The sequence below is a fragment of the Pelophylax lessonae genome, assembly GCF_965119305.1.
Source record: "Pelophylax lessonae genome assembly, chromosome: 3".
Taxonomy (NCBI): Eukaryota; Metazoa; Chordata; class Amphibia; order Anura; family Ranidae; genus Pelophylax; species Pelophylax lessonae.
Window position 1 is genome coordinate 531,874,490 of NC_138770.1, and position 13,122 is coordinate 531,887,611.

Genomic DNA, 13,122 nt, shown 5'->3' on the forward strand with positions numbered 1-13,122 from the left:
AGCTTTTAGTAAAGATTTTCTTATCAGCTGGATTTTTAAAAACCTGGGCATTATCTACAGGACAGGTTAAATTTCTGTTTACAGAAGATATAGCAGCATCCACTGTAGGCATACTCCATTTTCTTGTGAATTTTACTCCATAGGATACAACAAAGAAAACCCTTTGGGAGGAATAAAAATCCTATCAGGATGATCCCAATCAGCATATACTATCTGCTCTAAAAGCGGATGTAAGGGAAAAGCCTGAAAATTTTGAGGAGGGCATAACGAGCCTAATAAGGAAAAAGAGACTTCAGAAATCCCTAAGTGAGGTAATTTAATCCAGACTGGACCATTTTAGTGAGAGACAGAATTAATAATCTCTGGGAATGAGAGGCCGAGAATGGCTCCTCAGACCCTGATTCCCCAGAGATTCCAGTGGAATCCTCCGTTTGGCCTTCATCTAAGCCATTTACAGCTACTACTTCTACATCCTCTGCCCAATTCTGAACTAAAACAGGGGGAACGTGGGGGGGCTAGGGTAAGGGGGATCTATCACGTTTTCTCTCTCCTTGTGACACAGAAGCAATCATGCCAGCAATTTTTCCCTCAAGGCCAGCTAAAGCTGATGCCAAATCGTCCTTGGTGACGCAGGCTGAGACAGAAGCACTAGAAGTGGCTACTATGCCTGACAACTGTAATGGCTCAGATTGGCCAGTCGCTTCTGGCCTCTCAGGGGAGGTTAACACAGAGGATGCATGGCTAGGATCTTCAAATCCTGCCGGCGGCACACTTGTGCCCCTTTCTGCTGTCCCCCCCCCCTCCCCCCCCCTACTCCTTTCCCGGGAGGACATTGCTCCAGACAAGAAAACTTGAGGTACTTACTTTAGTGTACTCAAAGCTTTTGCCAAGCTGTAACAGCTTATCACACACAGCACAGCTATCCCAAAGTAACAGAACCTGTCACGCACCCAGCTGCAGCTGCTCTGTGTTCCATCCAGCTTCTGACAGAAGCTCACGCCGCAGGGAACACTCCTTAACCACTTTACGACCGGCGCACGACGATCTACGTCGGCACTCAGCCCCGGCCAGGCAAACTGACGTAGGCCTACGTCAGCACAATTTGCCGGCCCTGTGCGCGCTCCCGCGCGTCCCCGCCGCCGATGATGACTCGATTGGGTTCAGAACCGATCAGTCATCAGGTCCAGGCCAATCATTTTTGGTCTGGACCTGTTGATCGGTCCTGCCCAATCAGATCATCCTCTAAGCCTGTGAAATGTAAACACAGGCTTAGAGGAGATGTGCCCTCCCCCCACAACGGTCTTTTTGGATCCAGCGTGAGAGGAGAGCACATCTTACTGTGAGTACTGCACCAAGCACACCCACACACAGTTAGATAGGCACATTTCACCCCCGATCGCCCCCCCAATTAACCCCTACAGCACCTGACACAACACACACTATATACAGCATATAGCATATACCTATATACCCGTATAAGTGTGATTTGTGGTCAGGTCTAGCGCTTGCGACCCCCCTTTTTCCACTTGAATTACCCGCCACCCCCCCCTAATAAAGATTTAAGCCCCTGATCCCACCTGATCCCCCCCTGATCACCGCTAGTTAACCCCTACACCCTCTGTCACATCAGCACTAATACAAACGTAATATACTGTGTTTTTGTATTTTTGTATTAGTGTGATTGTGATCAGAATTAGCGCAGGCGACTAAGTTTGTGTCCCAAGGAGGTTTAGGGTCCCCGCCACCCGCCCAATAAAGATTTAATCCCCTGATCCCCTCCTGATCACCCCTACACCCCCTGCCACAACGCACACTGTATACAGTATATAGCATTTTCTATATACCCGTATAAGTGTGACTTGTGACCAGGTTTAGCGCTTGCCACCGTTCCTTTTATCCTTAGGATACCCGCCAGTCCCTTCCAATAAAGATTTAAACCCCTGATCCCCCCCTGATCACATCCCGTTAACCCCTACACCCTCTGTCACATTAGCACTAATACACACATAATATACTGTTTTTACTGTATTTTGTATTGGTGTCATTGTGACTTGAGGTTGCGCTAGCTAGCTAGTTTCTTTCCCAAAGGAGGTTTAGGGTCCCCGCCACCCCCCCCCAGATCCCCAGCGCATAGTTTAGAAGTAACCCCTTGATTGCCACACACGCACGCACGCACGCACGCACCTACACTTCCATTTCTAGTATAGTGTTTGAACAGATCAATATCTGATCTGATCAGAACTATACTAGCGCCCCCATAGTTTAGGGTTCCCAAAACGCGGTGTTTGCACGATCAGTACTGATTCCGGCCAGCACCTGCGTTTAACCCTTTCACCCAGGCAAGTGTAGTAATCAATAGATTACTGTCACTTGCAAAAAAACACAAGACACAAAACCGCTGTGTTAGCAGAGTCAGGCCTGATCCCTGCTAGCATTAGCAGTTTTTTTTGTAGCGCTTGAAATAATCTTCGACAACCAGGTGCTTTTATTACCTGTGAGTCGCATCACTGTACGAGTAAATTTAGTTACCAAAATGACCAAACGTTCGTACAGGGATGAAGAGCTTGTCAGTTATATGCTGACCGAGTCATCTGATAGCGAAGGGGAAGCTACAATGACCGAATTAGTGTCAGTATATGAACCTGATGACGGCAGCGGCTCCCTGACAGATAGCTCCGACGACAGATGGGTCCCTGTTAGACCCAGGCGTACCCGACCCCATTCTGAAGTTGTTGTGATGCAGGAATCGCAGGGTGCTCGTATGGAGCAGAGTGTGGGTACTAGTGCCGCTCATCCTTCTGGCGACCTGGCAAGCGCCAGCGGCCTAGTACAACCTGGACCTAGTACAACCAGCACTGCAGTAAGACCTGGTGACGTGGCGAGTCCCCTAAGTGCAGTTGAAGCTGGTGCGGTGGCTAGCACAAGTAGTGGCCCGCGGCCACCGCGTATTCGAAGACAGGCCCGTAGAGCCCATAGTGCCCTCCCTGATGCGCTGGCATTTCCTAATTGGCAACCCACTGATACTACAGCGCCAGTACTTCCCCCATTCACCGCCCAACCTGGAATCCACGTGGAGACAGCTGGTTTTACGCCCCTGAACTTTTTTGAGCTGTTCTTCACGGAAGATCTTTACAGATCTATTGTGGATCAATCAAATTTATATGCACAACAGTTCATCGCCGCCAACCCAAATTCACACCTTGCCAGACAATTCGGCTGGAAACCTATAACGGTTTCCGAATTTAAGATCTTTCTGGGCCTTTCCCTTCACATGGGCATAACTAAACAGAGTGAATTGCGGCTATATTGGTCCACTAGCCCAGTTCACCATATGCGCATGTACTCTGCCTCTATGTCCAGGACGAGATACGAGCAAATTCTGCGATTTATGCATTTCAGCGACAATGAACTCTGTCGTCCTCGGGGAGACCCTGCATACGATCGGCTCCACAAAAATTCGGCCCCTCATAGACCACTTCTATCAGCGGTTTGCAGCCTTGTTTACCCCCGAACAAGTTGTCTGCGTTGACGAGTCCCTGATTAAATTTACTGGCCGCCTTGCTATGAAACAGTACCTCCCCAGCAAGCGTGCCAAGTACGGGGTCAAACTGTATAAATTGTGTGACAGGGCCACAGGCTATACAGTTAGTTTCCGGGTCTATGAGGGAAAAGATAGCTGTGTGGAGCCCCCCAACTGCCCAGACTACATAGGGAGCAGCGGTAAGATCGTTTGGGACTTGGTGTCACCCTTATCCGGAAAGGGGTACCATTTGTACGTGGACAACTTTTATACAAGCGTGCCACTATTTAGTCACCTTCTCGATTTACAAATTGGCGCATGTGGCACCGTGCGACCTAATCGCCGGGGCTTCCCCCAACGGCTTGTAGATTCCCGTCTTAGTCGGGGGGCGAGAGCCTGCTTGAAAACGGACAAATTACTTGCGGTGAAGTGGAAGGATACACGGGATGTTTATGTTCTGTCCTCCCTTCACCCAGACACGACGATCCAAATTCCTACGGCAACTGGCGTTATGGAGAAACCCCTCTGTGTCCACGAATATAACCTTAACATGGGAGGGGTGGACCTTAACGACCAGCTTTTGGCGCCGTATTTAGTTGCCCGTAAAGCCAGACGCTGGTACAAAAAAGTGTCTGTTTACCTATACCAATTGGCTATGCTGAACGCCTTTGTCCTATACAGGGCGTCAGGACGAACTGGATCTTTCCGGGAATTCCAGGAAGAGATCATCCTTGCCTACCTGTACCCAGGAGGCATGCCTGCCCAACTTCCCCTTCCAGATGCAGTGAGCCGGCTGCATGAGAGGCATTTTTCACATGTCCTCCCGAGTACCCCTACCCAAAGATGGCCCCAAAGAAGATGTCGTGTCTGTAGCAAGCGCGGATTTAGGCGTGACACCCGTTATTATTGTCCCAAATGTCCTGACCAACCTGGTCTCTGCATCGGGGAATGTTTCGAGCGCTACCATACACTAGTGGATTATTAGCGTAGGGTACAGCACGACACAGTGTAGGGCACATAAACACAGGGTCTCGAAGGATGTTGGATGTCCATCGACATTTTGAGAGACCCAAGCTGGAAGAGAAGATCGCAGATGATCGCAGTCCCTCCCAAATCAAGAAGTAAAGGAACAGTTAGAAAGAAAAATAAAAGGATCCAAAAACTGTTGTGGTGTCAGTAATTTTATATGTCCTTCTACTCCTTCCTACTATACTTTTTTTCAATGTCCTTTGTTTGTTTTTTCATTCTTTTGTGACCTGTTTCTCTTGCAGGTCCCTCGTCAGCTACCACGCATTGATTTTATATATTCTGACACAAACAGCGTTTGCGCTCAGCATATATGGATACCTTTGCTGATAGCAGCTGTGGTGATTTTCTGATTTCAGCACTGCAGTTAAAATCCTATTTTGGTATACGTGGATAGCGCCGTGTATACCCATCATTAAATTCAGTGGGTGGTTGTTTGGGCGGTTAATGATGAAGATCCAAAAACTGTTGTTGTCAGTCATTTTATATGTCCTTCTACTCCTTCCTACTATACTTTTTTTCAATGTCCTTTGTTTGTTTTTTCATTCTTTTGTGACCTGTTTCTCTTGCAGGTCCCTCGTCGGCTACCACGCATTGATTTTATATATTCTGACACAAACAGCGTTTGCGCTCAGCATATATGGATACCTTTGCTGATAGCAGCTGTGGTGATTTTCTGATTTCAGCACTGCAGTTAAAATCCTATTTTGGTATACGTGGATAGCGCCGTGTATACCCATCATTAAATTCAGTGGGTGGTTGTTTGGGCGGTTAATGATGAAGATCCAAAAACTGTTTTTGTCAGTCATTTTATATGTCCTTCTACTCCTTCCTACTATACTTTTTTTCAATGTCCTTTGTTTGTTTTTTCATTCTTTTGTGACCTGTTTCTCTTGCAGGTCCCTCGTCGGCTACCACGCATTGATTTTATATATTCTGACACAAACAGCGTTTGCGCTCAGCATATATGGATACCTTTGCTGATAGCAGCTGTGGTGATTTTCTGATTTCAGCACTGCAGTTAAAATCCTATTTTGGTATACGTGGATAGTGTCGTGTATACCCATCATTAAATTCAGTGGGTGGTTGTTTGGGCGGTTAATGATGAGTAATACTACGCATTATTCCTGTGCTGATTTCTGATAGGTTCTCTTTTTTTCCGTTCAGCCCACAGGCTGCATGAAAAAAAAAAAAACCTATATGCCAAACAAGGACCAGCAATGTACTGGTACGTTGCTGGACTTTGAGTGGTTATACCAGGATGATGCCTGCAGATTTAGGCATCATCTTGGTATCGTTTTTTACAGCCAGCGGTCGGCTTACATGTAAAAGCAATTCTAGCAGGTAATTGGCCGCTAGACTGCTTTTACATGCAGTGGGAGGGGCCTCCCCCCCCCCCCACCGCCGCCTTCCGCAGCCTTCCATGGTTTTTCTCGGGCTCTCCTGTCCCACCGGTTAACCCGAGAGTGCAGCCGGTGGTTCAATTATCTAACCATAGAGCTAATTGGAGATGAGAATGGCTCCAATCATCTCTATGGCCTAAGATGCCGGAGGCTACGAGCATTTTATGACTTCTGTTTCGCCAGAAATAAACAGGGCCATTGGGAAATTGGGAAAGTATTTTATCACACCAATTTTGGTGTGGTCAGATGCGTTAAGGTCAGAGGAGAGATCTAGAGTCTAAAAGACCCCAATTTTTTTAAAAAAAGAGTACCTGTCACTACAGATTGCTATCATAGGGGATATTTAAATTCACTATGATAACAATAAAAATGATTTAAAAAAAAAAAAATTAAAGGAAAGGTGTCAAAATAACATAAAAATGCAAAAGAAAAAAGAAAAAAGAAAAAAAAAAATTGAGCCCCCCCCCTTACCCCCGGTGCTTGCGCGCAATGGCGCACGCAAGCGGTGGTCTAGTGTCATATGTAAACCACAATTGCAGCATGCATGTGAGGTATCGCCGCGATCGCCAGATCGAGTGCAGTAATTCTTGCAGTAGACCTCCTCTGTAAGTCTAAAGTGGTAACCTGTAGAGACTTTTAAAGGTTTTCAAAAATGTACATACGTTTTTGTCGCTGCGCAGGCATGCGCAATTTTTAAAGCATGTCATGTTAGGTGTCTATGAACTCGGCATAAGATCATCTTTTAAATTTTACCAAAAAAATTGGAATTATATAGTGTATTTGTGCAATAAATTAAAAAAAAATGTATTTTTTTCGCAAAAATTGCGTTTGGAAAATCTGTGCGCAAATACCGTGTGACAAAAAAATTTGCAACATCCACCATTTTATTCTATAGGGCCTCTGCTTTAAAAAAATATATAATGTTTGGGGGTTCAAAGTAATTTTCTAGTAAAAAAAAAATATTTTTTCATGTAAACAAAAAGGCACAGAAAAGGCTTGGTTTTCAAGTGGTTAGAAGAGTGGGTGATGTGTGGATAAGATTGAGTATAAAATGCCGGAACTGTTCAAACACCCCCCTAATGACCCCTTTTTGAAAAGTAGACACCCAAAGCTTTTTTCTGAGAGGCATGGTGAGTCCATGGAGTATTTTATATTTTGCCACAAGTTTCGGGAAAATTATTATTTTTTTTTTTTTTGTTGTTTTTTTTACAGAAAGTTGTCACTAAATGATATATTGCTCATGCATGCCATGGGAATATGTGAAATGACACCCCAAAATACATTCTTTTGCTTCTCCTGAGTACAGGGATACCACATGTGTGAGACTTTTTGGGAGCCTAGCTGTGTACGCGCCCCCGAAAACCAATCCACATCTTCAGGTTTTCTAATGGCGTAAATTGCTGATTTTACCCCTGACTACCTGTCACAGTTTCAGAGGCCCTGAAATTTCAAGATGGCACAAAACCCCCCCAAATGACCCCATTTTGCAAAGTAGACACTCCAAGCTACTGGCTGAGAAGTATGGTGAGTCCATGGAATAGTTTATATTTTGCCACAAGTTTCGAGGAAAAAAAATTTTTTTATTTTTTTTTATTTTTTTACACAAAGTTGTCAGTAAATGATATATTGCTCACACAGGCCATGGGTATATGTGAAATGACACCCCAAAATACATTCTGCTGCTTCTCCTGAGTACAATGATACCCCATGTGTGAGACTTTTTGCCAGTCTAGCCGCGTACAGGACCCGGAAAACCAATGCACACCTTTAGGCTTTCTAAGGGCGTAAATTGTTGATCTCACTCCTTACTACCTATCACAGTTTTGAAGTCCATAAAAAGCCAAGATTGCACAAACCCCCCCCAAATGACCCCATTTTGCAAAGTAGACACTCCAATCTATTTGCTGAGAGGCATGGTGAGTATTTTGCAGCTCTAATTTTTTTTGGAAAATGAAGAAAAAACAGGAAAATGCATTTTTTTTCCTCTTTTTTCAATTTCCAAAACTTTGTGACAAAAAGTGAGATCTGCAAAACACTCAACATGCCTCTCTGCAAATAGCTCAGGGTGTCTACTTTCCTAAAAGGGGTCATTTGGGGGGGGGGGGTTGTGCTGTCTTGGCATTTCATGGCCTCCAAAACTGTGATAGGTAGTCAGGAGTGAAATCAACAATTTACGCCCTTGGAAAGCCTGAAGGCGATGATTGGTTTTCGGGGTCCTGTACTCGGCTAGACTGCAAAAAAGTCTCACACATGGGGTATCCCTATACTCAGGAGAAGCAGCAGAATGTATTTTGGGGTGTCAGTTCACATATACCCATGGCATGTGTGAGCAATATATCATTTACTGACAACTTTGTGTAAAAAAAAAAAAAAAATATATATATATATATATATATATTTCCCGGAACTTGTGGCAAAATATAAAATATTCCATGGACTCACCATGCCTCTCAGCAAATAGCTTGGGGTGTCTACTTTCCAAAATGGGGTCATTTGGGGGGGTTTTGTGCTATCTTGGAATTTTAGGGCCTCCGAAACTGTGATAGGTAGTCAGGAGTGAAATCAACAATTTACGCCCTTGGAAAGCCTGAAAGTGGGGACTGGTTTTCGGGGACCTGTACTCGGCTAGACTGCAAAAAAGTCTCACACATGGGGTATCCCTGTACTCAGGAGAAGCAGCAGAATGTATTTTGGGGTGTCATTTCACATATACCCATGGCATGTGTGAGCAATATTTCATTTACTGACAACTTTGTGAAAAAAAAAAAAAATATATATATATATATATATTTCCCGGAACTTGTGGCAAAATATAAAATATTCCATGGACTCACCATGCCTCTCAGCAAATAGCTTGGGGTGTCTACTTTCCAAAATGGGGTCATTTGGGGGGGTTTTGTGCTATCTTGGAATTTTAGGGCCTCTGAAACTGTGATAGGTAGTCAGGAGTGAAATCAACAATTTACGCCCTTGGAAAGCCTGAAAGCGGGGACTGGTTTTCGGGGACCTGTACTCGGCTAGACTGCAAAAAAGTCTCACACATGGGGTATCCCTGTACTCAGGAGAAGCAGCAGAATGTATTTTGGGGTGTCATTTCACATATACCCATGGCATGTGTGAGCAATATTTCATTTACTGACAACTTTGTGAAAAAAAAAAAAAAATATATATATATATATGTATTTCCCGGAACTTGTGGCAGAATATAAAATATTCCATGGACTCACCATGCCTCTCAGCAAATAGCTTGGGGTGTCTACTTTCCAAAATGGGGTCATTTGGGGGGGTTTGTGCTATCTTGGAATTTTAGGGCCTCCGAAACTGTGACAGGTAGTGCAGAGGTGACATGCACAATTTACGCCATTAGAAAACCTGGGAGTGTTGATTGGTTTTCGCGGTCCTGTACACAGCTAGGCTCCCAAAAAGTCTCACACATGGGGCATCCCCATACTCAGGAGAAGTGGCAGAATGTATTTTGGGGTGTAATTCCACATATACCCATGTCATGTGTGAGAATTTTATCTTTTAGTGACAACGTTGTGTAAAAAAAAAAAATAAAAAAAAAAAAATAGTAATATTCCCAAAACTTGTGGTAAAATATAAAATATTCCATGGACTCACCATGCCTCTTAGCAAACAGCTTGGGGTGTCTACTTTCCAAAATGGGGTCATTTGGGGGGGTTTTGTGGTATCTTGACATTTCAGGGCCTCCTAAACCGTTAGAGGTAGTGAGAAAATGCAATGAAAAATGTACGCCCTTTGAAATTCTGATGGTGGGGATTTGTTTTTGTGGTCCCGTACACAGCTAGGCTCCCAAAAAGTCCCACATATGTGGTATCCCTGTACTCAGGAGAAGCAGCAGAATATATTTTGGGGTGTAATTACACATATACCCATGGCATGTGTGAGCAATATATCATTTCAATGACAACTTTGTGTAAAAAAAAAAAAAAAAAAATTTTTAGTCATTTTTCAAACACCTGTGACAAAAAAATGAAATATTCAATGAGCTCAACATGCCTCTCAGAACATTCCTTAGGATGTCTACTTTCCAAAAAGTGGTAGTTTGGGGGGGTTTTGTACTGCCCTGCCATTTTAGCACTTCATGAAATGAGATAGGCAGTCAAAAATTAAAGCTGCGTAAATTTCTGTATTTACACCATAGTTTGTAGACGCTATAACTTTTGCGCAAACCAATAAAAATACGCTCATTGAATTTTTTTTTGTCAAAGACATGTAGCTAAATATATTTTGGCCAAAAAAAAATACATAAATTGAGTATATTGGATATTTTTTAAAAGACAAAGTTGAAAATGTCATTTTTTTGCAAAATTTTCGCTCTTTTTTTATTAATATCGCAAAAAATAAAAAGCGCAGAGGTGATCAAAAGAAAGCTCTGTTTGTGGGAAAAAAAGGACGTAAATTTCGTTTGGGTACCACATTGCATGACCGCACAATTGTCAGTTAAAGTCACGCAGTGCCGAGTCGTAAAATACCCCCTGGTCGGAATGGGGGTAAAATCTTCCGGGGCTTAAGTGGTTAAATGCTGCGCCCTCTCTGCCCTTAACTGAGATTGTGCGGCGTGCTATGTGCACCTCCGCATGCCAAATGCACGCCAACGTGTCACGGACAGGCCCCCACCCGGTTCCATGTGCACGCTCGTGCATGTAAATAGGCTGAACTTGCGCGCCCCTGATCTCCCGCCGCAGGGATGGCCACCGAAGGTGCTCCCTGAACCTGAGCCACAGAGGGAAAGCGGATGCGTGGGCGGGATGTACAAATTCCCGCTGCCCTGGAGGACCTTGTTAGGTCTTCCCAAAACAAACATGAGAAATGCTCCAAATTGTGGCAAAACTGGGACCTATTTGTTGTATCGGAGGAGGGAGCGTCCCTACTGGGACCGTAGTTATCTCAAGGATGGAACACACCCTTCTCATTTACGACTTACCCTTACCAGACACCCTTACTACCCCTTTTATTTTTTTGTCTTCTCTCTCTTCCCCCTCCTTTTCTGTCTCTCTTTCCTTCTTCTCCCTCTTCTCATCCCCCCTTCACCTTCTCTCGTCTTTTCTTTTCTTCCATAAAAGAAAGCTGGGGAAGAACTGAGATTTTCGTTAGCATGTAATTTATAAATAAAAGTGTACTCTCATTCATGTTTGTACCTAATTTTGATATCTTGCTGTTTGCATACTGTTTTGTATCGCTCTTCTTCCTTGCTTCAATAAAATTTATATTTGAAAAAAAAAAAAAGTCCCACTGCCCGCCAAGCATCAGGAAGGTTGAGAGCAGACAAAATATAAGGCATCCAAGGTACGCATACCACAGCTGAATACACATACTGCCTCTAGTGGAGACATAAAACATGGCACCCGATATCTGTTAAATTAGAAGGGAACAGTGCATCATAATTAAAGTGAACTTACCACTCCCGCCGCAGGATAGTGACAAAAACTAGAATCCAATCATCACGACAGGTTCTGTCACTTGTCGATCTTCAAGGACCTGGTCCCCCTAATTATTGAAGCCACTTCCTTTGGAGTTAATCTTACCAAGGGTCTGGATCCCAGGGTCCAGCGCCCAAGAGGGTCTCATTAAAGGCAATACCTTGTTTCCCTTTACCGAGGCTCAGGTACCATCCTTTTAGTCTTCCACTTTCGGATGGATCTGATTACCAATCCCCTTGGATCCAGAGATCTTAACCAGGACTGTAGCATAGTCTTTTTTTTTTTTCTTCTTCTTTAAAATATGGAGAGCTTTTCCAACCATGACCATCACCTCTAAGACACTGGGGAAAACACTGAAGTACTTCCTGTATGGGAGGGTTTATATAGAGGGGGACTTCCTATCTTTTAGGTTGCCAATGTCTCTTCACCTATAAGTGGCGTATAACCCAGATAGTAACCCAGATAGTAATTATTATGGCTGCTCTGTGTCCCGTGATGCATGATAAAGAAATTACCTTTCCTTTTTACTCGGCAGCACTGTAATTTTCTGTAAGATGAAATGCAATATGGCTACCTGGTGGCATTCTGTATGCAGAAGGTGTAAAGAACAGCCCCTGAAAAATAGAATTTCCTGTTTGTGTGATGGGCTGATTTTCCCAGAAGTCTGCACTAAGATACAAGTCAGATTTTTGCCATCCCCCGCAACAAAAAAAAAACATTTTTGGTGAGATACTTCTAAAGAAAAATCAGTCTATAATGATTAAGTCCCTGTCAATTTCCTCAGAGCCCTGAAGATGCAGCAGCTGACTGATCATTATAAACCATTCCCATACCAGTTCACTTGGCACATGGACACAGACAAACAGCAGTTTCTTCAGAATACCAAAAGATAGGAAACTGCAACAAGGTTTGGTAAAACCCTTGTATTGTACACAGAATTTTTTTTTTTTCTCAACAAAAGTGAAGTTACTCTTTAAAATATCTTAGCATCATAATCACTAGAAAACTTTGCAGCTCTTTATGATTAGCCATGCTTTTACTTTACTATGTTTCTCCATTTGGAAAAAAATGTTTCCACTTGTGGCAGGACATGTTAAATTTATGTGATACTGTATTTCAACTTACTTTGGAGGAATTTCATGAGGTGAAGCAAATCCATGCCATAAAATGTTACGGAGGTTCAAACTTTCTGGAGAACCAATAAAAATTCTTAGTACATCCATCTGGGTGGTAAAAAAAAGCAAGAAGTTTAGAGGAAACACATAACTATGTTTGAATTTATTACTTTTTAGGCAAAAAATAATTTTAAAAAAATACACAGAAGTGGTGCGTTATGAAATTGCTGGCTGTACAGTAATCTAAAAGAATAGTTTAAACATGCTTTTGAACATGATCACACAAATTATGATAGTATCCTTTAATTCTCTTACCATTGCTAGTGATCATGCCAGTATAAATCTGAACTAGAAGTTAGTTAATTGCCTAACAGGGTATAATATCACATGATCTAACAAAGTCTACCAAACTGACATGACATGGGATTTATGAAAAAACAAACAGAAAGATAGGGTGCCACCGACCAAGAGTAGCTTTATTCAATTCAATGTTAAAAACATGTATTAAATGCACTCACTTTGCAAACACAAGCAGCAGAGTTTTTGACATCCCCGTCGCTCTGCCCGTCCATCAGCTAAGCTGGTTGTAGCACTCGGACCCGTGCTCCCTGCTA

General features: G+C 43.3%; 1 protein-coding gene across 1 annotated transcript in view; it reads right to left on the reverse strand.

Annotated features, from left to right (window-relative positions):
* Positions 1-13,122, reverse strand: part of ERMARD (ER membrane associated RNA degradation) — a gene marked incomplete at its 5' end in the record, with an annotated part of 171,103 nt that overhangs the window by 116,846 nt on the left and 41,135 nt on the right. The window contains one exon of the mRNA XM_082251714.1: positions 12,519-12,616. Within this exon, the coding sequence (XP_082107840.1) occupies positions 12,519-12,616 (98 nt within the window). The remainder of the gene's footprint in view (positions 1-12,518; positions 12,617-13,122) is intronic.